At 40.2% G+C, this 12,823-nt stretch overlaps 1 protein-coding gene across 1 annotated transcript; it reads right to left on the reverse strand.

Moving 5' to 3' along the window:
- Positions 1–264: 264 nt before the first annotated feature.
- Positions 265–12,490, reverse strand: ankrd52b (ankyrin repeat domain 52b). The gene is made up of 28 exons (XM_086041083.1): positions 12,354–12,490; positions 11,566–11,649; positions 11,401–11,479; positions 11,253–11,323; positions 10,955–11,155; positions 10,295–10,382; positions 9,004–9,146; positions 8,423–8,635; positions 8,263–8,341; positions 8,047–8,161; positions 7,128–7,210; positions 6,914–7,031; positions 6,762–6,830; positions 6,539–6,679; positions 6,398–6,448; positions 5,819–5,930; positions 5,647–5,718; positions 5,362–5,563; positions 5,190–5,277; positions 4,842–4,959; positions 4,548–4,767; positions 4,304–4,391; positions 4,137–4,220; positions 3,779–3,924; positions 3,480–3,562; positions 3,227–3,309; positions 3,015–3,106; positions 265–1,890 (listed from the first exon to the last, which is right to left on the reverse strand). The coding sequence occupies exons 1-28, from the start codon at positions 12,378–12,380 to the stop codon at positions 1,649–1,651; spliced, it is 3,192 nt and encodes a 1,063-aa protein (XP_085897209.1). The 5' UTR covers positions 12,381–12,490; the 3' UTR covers positions 265–1,648.
- Between the last annotated feature and the right edge of the window lie 333 nt (positions 12,491–12,823).

Raw genomic sequence — 12,823 nt, forward strand, 5'->3', positions numbered from 1 at the left:
TATATGACTGAGGTCAAGCTATCACGATTTGTTTTTTCCATGGTCAAACTATCCGCTCCTAAATTGTTGAGTGCGCGCATATTCTAAACCTTGAATGTAAATATGTAAGTTTAAAAAAAAGTGGCAGTTGAGAACAAAGGTGGTTTCCATACCAGTTGTCGTGTGTTGAAAGTACCAGAAGAGGCAGTTTAGGGCGCAGCACAACACAGAATTTTTTTTTTTTAAATAGCCAATTACATCTAAAACTACAAATGGAAATCAGAGTCATCGCAAAGTAGTCTTTTTATTTCTCTCAGTTAAATCCACAGAATTTGAGTTGATACACCCAGAAATGTCAGAAAAAAAAAAACAATGCATGGAAGACAGCTGTTCGCATGAATGGCTATCACACTGCTTTTTACAGTCTTGCTTAAATTCCAAATAAAACAAGGGGGATTTCTCAAACTGCGTAGGTTTTAATAATGTTCAATGGATTTTTTAATCACAATTAATATTTGCAGGATACTGTAAAATGTAAACATCCATTTTCAAGTGCAAATACATTTAAAACATTTAAGATAACCCACTCGGTATTCCATTAGAAAAATAAAAGATCACATGATGAGTTGAAGTAAACAATTATCAAACAACCCAAATTCATATTAAAGTTGAATGTAATTTAAGTGACGTCCTGCTTATATGAGTGTAGTAATGTGCACATTTATATGCAATATATTTTTAATTTTTACTGAATGTCAGTAAATCTTTACAGTCACTTGGAGACAAGGAAATTTTGCTTTGCGATTTTCAGCCTCTGGTGTCACCTGTGTTGGATGTATATTAAGCTTATTTCAATAATACCAGTATGTTGAGAACATAGAAAAGCATTGTTCAAACAATAAAATTATGTTCACCAGCAGAGCATATTTGATACCAGTGCTGCTGCGTATGTCACAGGATGAAATGTTTTGCAAGGTCCTTATGCATCAAAACATGTACATTTAAACATATTTTTCTCTGTAACCTCATTTGTTCTATTCTCTTGCTTATTTTCTGTAATATTATACTAAGACATACTACGATGCCCTGATCAAAATGTGCTTTGAATTGCACCACAGCATACACGTACATGAGGTTGTTCCTTCATTTGATGAAAAAAAAAAAAAAAGCTGAAATACAGTATAGCTATGCGGATCCTTATATAAGACTAATAGTAATAAGCATTTATAGTCTATGCAGTGTCTGCTACATTTTAATTGCATAAAGACTTACATTTACCATTGCATGATAGATATTACAAAAATAATTAAAAACTAATATTGAGAAAATACACAAGCAGACACACAACTGCACACAAACACACACACACGCACACCACATGTAAACACAATCAAGCATTTTGGTTTATAGCAGCAGAGGACAGAGAATATAGGATTTCAGCCTATGTGAAGAGCTACAAAAAAAAAAAAAAAGAAGAAATTCAGCAACCATGTTTCAAGAGGACGGATTGTGTGCTGTTTTCTATTACTATACTACTTAATTGAACTTAAACATACAGTATGTGCTGTGGTTTAGTATTAGTTCGCGTAAGACTTTACAAACGCTGTTGGTAAATGTCGCTGAAGTATGGGATGCCATGATACATCAAAGGACGCAATAGTAGAAACGCTCACTCGGTGAGACACTGGTGCAGGCCGATGGAGCTTGAATGGCCCTTGCCGTAGGAGTGACGCAAGCTTCCATTGGACCCGCAAGTAGCGGCGATGCCACAATTATTCAGGGTGGGGTTGAAGCAGGAGGCCTTGCTGGTGTTGGACTCTCGTAGGGGAAAAGGCTTCATGGTGGAAAGGATCAGGGCCAGGCAGTCAGCCACTTTCTTGTTGGGGGCACAAGCTAAAGCTGGGGTGTGGCCTGCAGAGGGTAACAAACCACAGCTGGAATAAGTGGCGGGTTTATATGGAAGTAATAGTGGGGCATTAATCACTTAACTCATTCACTGCCAGACATTTTCAGACCCCCTTTTACCCTAACGTTGGAAAAAATTTGGAAAAAAATACAAGTAAGTTCCTGGAATTGAATGGCTGGACTGTGAAAAGACAAGTAAATTCGTCAATGGCAGTGAATGTGCTACATACCAGGAAATCGACAGTACTGTGTGCGCTTTTGTTACTTCTGATATCACATACAATTGCAATCTGCTAAACCATATAGACATCAAACAGTCTACATCACAGGTGTCAAACTCAAGACCCATGGGCCACATACGGCCCTCCGTGTATGTTTATGTGGCCCGCAAAAGGTTGCCATTATATTTCAAAACCAGCCATGAAAATAAAAACCCAATGCATGTGCAATTAGGCAGTCCTGGGTAGCTATACATTAGAAAAAAAGGACGGTGCATTTGCAGTTGTTAGCCAAATAGCATAATCGCATAAGTCTTTTTTAAAACATTTTCACAAAACTAGAAAAACAACAAATTCAATAAACAAGAGCCCAGTTGAAGATTACCATGACCTGGATGACTGACAATCTACACAAAGAAAAACACCATTTTCACCAAGCACGTAGCAATTTTCTATTAATATTGTGACAGTAATTTAAAAATGACTTCAGCAATTCTGCTATTAGACCATCAAAGTGCAAGTTCCAGTGGCATTTAAACGACAGAATGGGCCAGACTAATAATTCACAATGTCACCGTCTTTGTAAATTCTCAGTCATCCACGACCATGGTAATTCGCAAAAGTTGAATTAAGGCAACTAGACCGTTCTTGTTTGTTGAAGAGATTATACCTTCAATCTGAAAGGCTTCTAAATTTTTAAGTGGGGAGTCTCCCATTTACAATCTTTACAGTGCAGCTGGTCACAATAGACTTGTAGTTATTCATAAATAAATCCTTGGATCCTTGCTCCTGCAATTTAGGCAAAATGAATGAGGCAAATAATCTGTGCCTTGAGTTCCAGTAAGCGTCACCGATTCAGCCCCATCTTGCCCGGTACTGAGACGTGAAATGTTGTAATGTAGCACTGCTTACCTTCACCATCCACAGCCATGACCGCTGCTCCTCTACTGAGCAACACCTGCACAACGGTCGACAAACCCTTCCTTGCTGCAATGTGTAGGGGCCTGGACAGGGAAAGAGATCTCATTACAGAGAAGTACGCAGGTGAACTGTTGAGCTAAAAAAAAAATGCATCGTCATCCTGAGTGGTGCTGAACAGAAGCCGACAGACGAAACCAACTCACATTTGGAGTGCACTATTAGTTGCATTTATGAGGGAGTGGTCATTGATTTCTCCTAGAAGCAACAGGGCGCACATCTCGTGACCCTGTGGAATAAATGACATTGAAAAGTCGCACGAACACTAACGAGAAGCTTCATTTTCAAAAGACAAAAATGGAGCCTCGCCATATTGATCTCTTAATGGAATTTGGATGCAAACGTTACTGTGCCACTGAGTGCCTGACAATTCATGCAGTTAATATTTGTATGTTTGACCTTAGTGCACGCTAAGTGAAGGGCTGTGTTATTATTGACATCCACCACGGTCAGGTCTGGTTTTGCCTTGTGCAGCAAGAATTCTGAAATGAATTAAAAAAAAAAAATCATCATCTTGACTTGGGGGTCTCCTGTGCAGTGACCTGTTATAGTGAGGAAACAATATCTGCATGCAAAGTCTACATTCATTGTCAACATAAATGAACTTGGAAATAATGTGATCAATAGGAGGAAACTGGTGACCGAAGGACTCCTGCTGTGATTTTAGAGAAATGTTTACACTGTGAGTAGAAACATACCAACAGCCATGGTATGTCCACAGTCAGCGGCAACCATCAGAGCGGAGCACCCGCTGTGGTCGACAGCATCGAGATCGGCCCCATGGGCCAGGAGCAGTTGGAGCCCTGTAACACTGCCAGAGTAGGCAGCCGCATGTAGCGGGCTCCTGCAATCACACAACATGGACAAGATAATATCACTAAATTAGGATTGGAAGGTGATATTTAGGAATGCTGAAAATTATTTGTCTTAAATATTGAATATTATGTCCCAAATGTACAAACAAAAGCTAATCACGTTTATTGCTACAAAAAGGCACAACCGCAGTATGAGCTGCATGTTTCAAGATAAGACTTGATGGCAAAAAGCAGAACGCACCTTCCTTTGACATCACTAATTGTAACTATTTGAGGACCAACCGTCTTTACAAGAAGTCCAGCAGCAGCATCATGTCCTTTAATTCTGCAAAGGGAAAAATATAAACTGCAGTCCACTCAATTCTTCTACATTATTTCTCGTAGATAAACATTCCCAATAGAACTCACAAAGCACAGTGCAACGGGTTGAAGGAATTTCCTTCCTGGTTGCCAAAAAGCTTGTTTTCAAGTAAAATGCGTAAACATCCTTCATGACCTACACAAGACACAAATAAACTAATTACTAAAAAGCAAACTTGTGGAAGAATACAGTTCAGAGAAACTACCATATATATTTATATATAAAATATAATATAATATAATATATATATATTCAGTTACATGGAAACTGTACGTCTTCCTGATATCTTACCATGGTAGGCAGCCCAGTGAGTGGGCGTGTAGCCTCTGTAATCCAACATGGAGTCCAAAGGATCTTCTTTTACTGCAGCTTGTAGTAAAGTGTGCAGTAGCTGTGTGTGACCGCAGGACGCAGCAAGATGCAGCGCCGTCCTTCCCTGAGAGTCTCGACATAGAACAGCGGCGCCATGTTCCAATAAAGCTGATATACTTTCGCAGCTACCCAGCATGGCCTGCAGGGCAAGGACAGAGAGATTTAAAGCTTGCTACAGAGACAAGGGACACACACACTCTTGTATAAACGTACAGCTCGATGTAATGCGGTGAAGCCCTTTTTGTCACCGGCATCCGGATTCGCTCCTTTCTCCAACAAGATGTGGACACAATCCGTGTGGCAACCCAGGGCTGCCAACATAAGTGCGGTTCTGCAAAAAAAAAAAAAAAAAAGCATACATGTGATATACGGATATGCAGTACATAGAGACAGTCACAACCCCTAAGTATGCTGCTGTAATATTAGTTGTTCTTTGTAAAGGATAAAGAATATATACCTATGTACAATGTTATATTATCTGTCTAGAAATAAAATGAGTAGAAATATCTGTTGCTTAGGTAAGTGAGCTTGTACATCAATAATAAATAAGAAGTGACTCACTGTCCGTGCGTGTCTTGGCTGTCAATAATATCAGCACTGTGTTCTCTATTCACCAGCAAAAGCAAACAGTCCACATGGCCCTCTGCAGCTGCGCATGCATAAAAATACAATAAGGAAAAAAACCCAAAAACATTAGCCCGCAATAAAAAATGAGTCCAATGTCAACTCCAACCTGCAACATGGAGAGCAGTCCTCTTGTGCTTATGCTCCTTCAGCGTGCAGGAAGCTTGATGTTCCAGTAGCACCTCCACACATGAGGTAAAGCCTCTCTGAGCGGCGAGGTGGAGGGCAGTTTGCCCAGCGATGTCTCGCACATCCAGGCTCACTAACGTCTCACACAGCAGACGGAGCGCCTCGCAGTGACCATAATACGCCTGTCAACACATCACAAGTGTTACAACAGGCAGTCGGCCACAAAGCGCAAGTAAGATATCTGTGATAGATTTGCACAACTCACAGCTAAGTGCAGCGGACTAACGGGGATATTACTTTCAGCCTCTTCCAGACAGTTGAAAGAAATCACCAGGAGCTTGGAATAGGAAACACAAACAAAACCTTTGACTACCCCAGCGATGAAAAAGAAAAAAATGAGCTAGAGCCATCTCCGAAATTAAAAAGTCAGCACTGACCATTTCCAAATGCTGCTTGTTGCCGTAAGCGGCTGCATAGTGGACAGCACTGTAACCTTTAGTGTTTTTTACGGTTGGGTTTCCTCCACTGTCCAGCAAATACTCCAAACACCTGAACCCAAAATGGGACATCATTCTTCTACTCAAGTAAAAAGGATCATTTCCAATTTCTAATATTCAAACATGACAAGAAGTGATTTGGAAGCTTGTAGTGGGTCATCATCATTTGGCAAGCTTTGCATACCTTTAAATAAAAACACCATCTTCACTTGCCATGCGCTGTGCCACCAACTTTCGGAATGATTATTTACACAAATGCCTTGCCTTGCCTTGGACTAATTCTTACGAAAAATAAATATAATTATATTATAAATATAAATAATAACCCGCTCAATTTCCTGGGGGATTAAAAACTTAGATTAAAAGCATTAGATCATTAGGTATGCGGCGGAAAATCATCCAATGTCAATTATTTTTACCATATAATGTATTATTTCCTTCCGCTAAATAAAGTGACCAAAATGCGGCAGAATTTAATTCAGCACAGTATTGAGTTTTTGTGAATGAAGTGTGACGTACAGAGAGGCTTCTTGTTCCTTTTCCACTCTGCAGTCTGAGCTTGTCTCCCCCCTGTGTAATGAAAACGTGGACAATTGACATTTTATTCACTTGCGTACTAAACTGACAGCATGTCCTTTTTGTCATCGCTCCGGACTTCACCCGAAGAACGTGTGTGATGCAGCAGCGTAGTGTAGAGGGCTGCAGCCCATCAGGTCTAACTCGTTGATCTCCGAGCCGCCTCTCACCAGTGTGATTGTACATTGACTGTTGCCGTTGGCTGCAGCGTAGTGTAAAGGCGATCTGCGGGGCAAAACGGGAAAAAAACGGCGCCGATAATAAAGCATCCAGGCAGCTATGCAGCATGGAATTGTATTTTGCTTACCTCCCCAATTGATCCTTTACATCAAGTTCAGCTCCACTGTTTATCAACATGTTAAGACAGTCAACATTTCTGCCAAAAGCACAAGAAACATGTCCGTTAATAACAACTTTTATCTGCCAACTATAACAAGTGCGTGTGTGTGTGTGTGTTACCCTCCAAACGCAGCTGCATGCAGACAGGTCCTCCCAAGTTCATCCTGTGTGTTTATATCAAATCCAAGGGATGGTGTCTGGCAGCTTGTCGGAGAGTGCACAATGTTGTAATACTGGCCTATACGATACACGAGCAAAAGAGCTCTAAGTAAATGTTGAGAGAGAATCAGACTAAATTAGCAAAGACCGCGCTATTCATCGGACAATTTCTCACCATTTGTGAGCAGCTTTCGACAGCAGTCTGAAAAGCCGTACAGCGCGGCCAAGTGTAATGGAAGCATCCCATGGATCCCCTGTCTGCAGAAAGTCAGATCATCTATTATTGTACTGTACAAATAAAGCCCTGAAAGATATATACATTATTAAAAGACAAGTACAGGCAGGGTGTCCTGGATGCAATCTATGTGCCTTTGGTAATTATTTTGGCAGGTGTCCCTGAAATTGCTGTCCACCCTGTCATTATGAGATGACGGCCCCTTTAAGAACCCCCCCGCCCCCCTTCCCCGATGTTTTTCCGTGACATTACCACCAGTATTGTTTCTTTCTTCAATGGAAGCTGAAACAGTAGAGTTGCAGAATAAATGTTTATACTCGTGATTCATAATTTCACATTAGGTGTGTACTTAGCTGTTAAACTTAACATGTCCATTCTGTCAATGAATCCTCTTTGACAATGAATGCAATGTTAATGGCTCAACAAACATGACAGGGATTTTTTGAGTTTCCTGAAAAGTGAGATGTGAGGCTTCTGCCTAACACCAGCTATGCGTTAAACAGCTTGCCGCCTGAATCATGATGCTAAGTGAAGGTCAACTGTGCCCAATACATGCTAACATTAGCCAAAAATGTCCACCCTGTCTGCACCCTCACATTTAGCTAATTTAAATACCATTTAAAAATAAATTCAAAAAAGCAGGAGAGCTGATCAATATATTTCTGATATCTGAAAATGTTGAACTTCCCTGAAAACTTTCAACCTTTAAGCACAGTGTGTGAGTACTTTTGCTACCTCTGTAATTAATATGCAATCGTTAGTCAATTCATTGATTAAGAGCGGTGTCATGATTTGTACAAATAGTCCAAATAACAGTGTTACTTCATAATTATTTTCAGTATGTTGAAATACATCTTACTTGGCTTTGTCGGCACCATTAGTCAGCAGAGTGCTGATCAACAACTCCTGACCATATCGGGCAGCAACATGGAGAGTAGTGTTGCCGTTTATGTCAACACAGTCAATTTCACCACCTGGGCAGAAGACGAAAACAATTAAGTGAGATGTTATTATTTTTTCGGCCACATCGCATGCCAAAGATACAGTATGTGTTTTTTTTTTTTTTTTTTTTTACCATTTTGGATAAGAATCTGGGAGCCTGTGAAGCGGCCATGCATAGCAGCCATATGCAAAGGGCTCTTCCCTCCTTTACTCTGTTGAAGAAATTATTGAAATGAGTTAGAAGCTTTGGAAAGATGCGACTTGAATTCTTTTCTCAATTTTTCCCTGTTAACCTGCATGTTGACATCAGCCCCGTTGTTAATGAGCAGCTCAACACACAGCCCCCCGTTGGAGGAGGCGGCAGCCAAGTGTAGCGGAGTGATGCCGTGGTGGTTGGGCTGGTTGATGTTGGCACCACAGTTGACCAGCTCATAGGCCACAGTTTCCTGGCCTGTGTTGCAGGCCATGTGGAGCGCTGTGTTCCCAAACATGTTTGGCTCATCAGTCTGCATGGCAGGGGAGAAAAAAAAAGTAGCCTACAATCGAACCTCTTAAGCCGAATGTCCCTTTTGTTGTACAATTCACAATCACATCACACAAGACCCAAGATCAACAAGCATATGAGGATTAACTTTTTTTTGGTGCAGCACTGTATTTTTTATGCAAGACATTTTAATGCCAATCAAGGCCTTGCTTTGAGATTCATGCATTCAATGCCTTTTAAGACATTTCGAGGATCCGCGGGAACCCTGCAACCAGCATCTCTGAAAGGTTTTGCTCTATCTTAGAAAAAGATCTGGCAGGAAAAAAAAATATTTGCTCATCTACTGCACATTTTAGGCTTGTTGGAATACATTTCAGTAAACACATTTACCTCAACTCCAAGTCCCAAAAGATATTTAACCACATCTAAATGTCCACTGATTGATGCAGCATGTAGCGGTGTGTAGCCTTGTTTGTCTTTGCATGTCACATCAGCACTGTGAGCCACCAGCATCTTCATAACGTCCAAATGTCCTGGGGGAGGAGGGAAAAAAAAAACATCACAATATTTACCACACACCAGACACATTATTTCATATTTTTTTGTAAATCACGCCAGCCACCATTGTATGTACTGTATCCACTCAATGTTCACAGCATGTGTCTGTGGTTTCTGATTTTGATTAACGTACTAGCTATAAAGTATACTCAAACTGAGTCCAAATTTACATTTTGCTCTTAACTTTTAGTTGATAAAGTGCAAATGTTTTGAAACTTCTTAAGTGATTTTCTTTATGCTCACTCTGCACCGTGTTGATATATTATATACATTCCTTGGCAATTAATGGCAGCCTGCTATTATCTCTATTTTAGCGTTAAGAAGTGATAAGCACCAGTGTGGTGAAGGATGCAACAGAAGTGTGAACACATTAACAGAGCTGTTTACTTGGGATCACAAGGTATTAGCAGGGGGGAATAAACAACCCCTGCAAGCGAGAGTTGTACTGCACACAACTTTATTTATAGTAGCTGGGACTACAGTAACCTTTGTGTTTAAAGAGTCACAGGAAGGTTTCCACAATTTACTTCCAGAAAGTCTCGGATTTTTCACTTGAGAAGAAAAAGTGGGTGGCAACCCCAACATTTTTTTCCAGAATATGTTCTATACAGGCCCACCAGTCTAAACATGGCATTCTGATTAATATTGAGTTTGTGGAATATTACAAAATCCACCCGTTTTTAGCTAGCTCGGGGGCGGCCATTTTGTCACTTCTGTCGATAACCAATCAATGCTCTGCTTTAGTAAAAAAGGTGAGCTGTGAATCGTCGTTATCTGAGCCCTGAGCAACTTCGTGACAACAGAAGTGACATAATGGCCGCCCCCTGAGATGGCTAAAAGTGTGTGCATTTTGGCGCTTTATTATATTCCACAAACGCAATATTAATCAGAATGCCGTATTTCAACTAGTGGGCCTGCATAGAACATATTCTGGAAAAAAATGTTGGGGTTGACTTTCTCTTTAAGAGTGATTTTTTTTTTCATAATCCATACAGTACTTCTGATGTTTAGGTTGCAGTATTTGTAGAGGTGACAATAAATTGCAAGCCTTTTTGAACATTTGTGACTAAACCATTTCAGCCTTCTCTCCAAATTTTCAGTCAACAATATCACCACCACTCACCAAGATATGCAGCCCAGTGAATCGGCTGCCTTTCCTTTTTATCTTTACCGCTAGCGTTGGCACCCTTACTGAGAAGCAAGTTCACCATCTACAGAAAAGAAGCAACTGCTTTATAGTTTGAAATGGAAAATTGTACTTTCGACAATGATCGAAATTAAGAACTAGACCCCAGTTCAAAGCAGAAGTGAACCCCAAAAATATGTTCTATGCGCCTTCAATACTCTAAACATGTCATTCTGATTAATATCGTGTTTGTGGAATATGAGTTAAACAGCAAAATCCATCCGTTTTCAGCCATCTCTGGGGGCGGCCATTTTGTCACTTCTGTCGACTGAAAATGACATCACAACTGCTCAGGGCTCTGGTAACGACCAAACGCGGCTGACCTGTTTTCTGAAGCTGAGCTGTGATTGGTCGTTACCTGAGCCCTGAGCAGTTGTAATGTCATTTTCAGTCGACAGCAAGTGACAAAATTGCCGTCCCCTCGGATGGACAAAACCAAGTTGATGTTACTTCTAAACTCACATTCCACAAACGTAATATTAATCAGAAAGCCGTGTTCAAACTTGTGGGCCTGCATAGAATATATTCTTGTAAGGATTTTTTTTTAGTTGACTTCCACTTTAACAATAAACAAGCCCACACCCATGAATGTCTTACCTCTCCATGTCCACTGTGTGCTGCGTGATGCAAAGGTGTTCTTCCTGAGCGGTCATAAACATCCAGGCTGCACACATGAGGCACTAGCGATTCGGCACAGCCTGTAGCGAAGTTTGCTGCAGCCATGTGTAGTGGCGTGTGCCAGAATTTGTCTCGTGTGTTGATCTCTGCACTGTGCTCTAGCAGTAACTCTACAGCCCTCTGAAGAGAAGATGGTAAAAGCACAAATCAAGGAAAGTCCAATAAAACAATCTGTACTACATTTACTGAAACAGTCCGATGAAAAGAATGAGCATACCTCATTTCTGGAGGCAGCTGCTCTATGCAAAGGAGTCAACAAACCCTGGTCTTTAGCGTTGACATTGGCACCTGTTACAAAGCCAAAAAAGCTTTACAGCTTTTTTTTTTTTAAGTGATTTAGTTACACTCAATACTTCAACCTTTACCTGCGGTGATAAGTAGTTCCATAATGTGAATGTCGCCAAGGTAGGCAGCAGCATGAAGGGGTGTGCTTTGTTCATGGTCCTGTGTAAAACATTATTGAAGTATTAAGCAAACAAATAATGCAACATCATATCCATAAAACAAACATATGAGTGAAATAATATTACCAATGAATTGACATCCTCGCTATGGCTTAACAAAAACGTCACTTCTTCAGAATTCCGGCTGAAAATAGCCTGGACCAACGGACTCTGAAAGAGCGATTTGACAAGTAAAATAAATAAACACTGGCAAATACCAATTCAAAACCTCAAGGGAGTAGGAATAGCTAAAGAGTATTCCAAACCATTGCAACGGTGTTGCTATAGAGGCCTGCAAAGCAGTTATTATACAGTAAGAACCAAAATATTAAGAACAAACTGTATTTATAATATCAAAACATTCAGATTTAAATATGATGCGAAAACATGATCAGGAGAACTGGACTGTTAGTTATGTCGGTGCATCCTAGAACGCTGACGCATGACAGACATCAGTCTGGTGATGGAACCTGCTGTATTGAACACAGTTAGTTAGTTTACTAAGAGACTTGTTTTTGACTAATTTAAGTGTATTCGCCGATATAATTACATAATTACTTTCAAAGGCTCGTAGCTTAGAAAATAACAGTGACAAGTTAATATAACGTTGAATTGTATGAACTATGCGTTATTAATGGCATTAGTACTTCGACTTTACAAAAGAACAAAGGACCTTCAGCTGCAGAACAAACAAACATAAACGTAAATGTGATTTCGCAAATCGTATTTTAGACGACTTATGTTCTGTGTCAAGGTTTTTATAACATCGCCTTGTCCGTTAGCAAACTTTGCTCGAAATGTCGGCAAGTCAACCGGCTGTATTGCAAACTTAAAAAACAACCGACATTTCAGTTACCACTCTGATGTCCACGTACCTGGTCCTTGATATCTCTACACTCCATTCCTCAATTCTCCCGTTCGCTCTTTCATTCACACCGTCTCTGCATGTTATTCAATGGCAGCTCGTTAGCGTCGTTAGCGAGTTCGTTTATGCGTTGTGGTCAAAACTCTCGCGAGAAGTCACAACAACGTGATGACAAGCTTGACCGTGAAATAACTGTGGCGTGACTCTAAACGGAACTTTTACATCTAATAAAAACAACCGCATATTAAAAGAAATTGAATATTACCTTTTAAGTGGCATGGTTCGTAATTTTCAAGTATGTTCACACTCATTATTATTATTATTATCGTTAGCCACAAAGTCAGTAAATTCTGCTCACAAAATTCTGTTGTATTGGGCAAATGATCAAAAGTTTGTGAAAATTATGACTGTTAAATGGTTCCTAATCATTTTTTTCACCCAGAACATTTCTTTGCCACTTCAATTATGGCGTCACTGGCA

This window comes from Filicampus tigris, chromosome 9, assembly GCF_054856515.1.
Source record: "Filicampus tigris isolate MCC_2025a chromosome 9, RoL_Ftig_1.0, whole genome shotgun sequence".
In the NCBI taxonomy this organism is placed as follows: Eukaryota; Metazoa; Chordata; class Actinopteri; order Syngnathiformes; family Syngnathidae; genus Filicampus; species Filicampus tigris.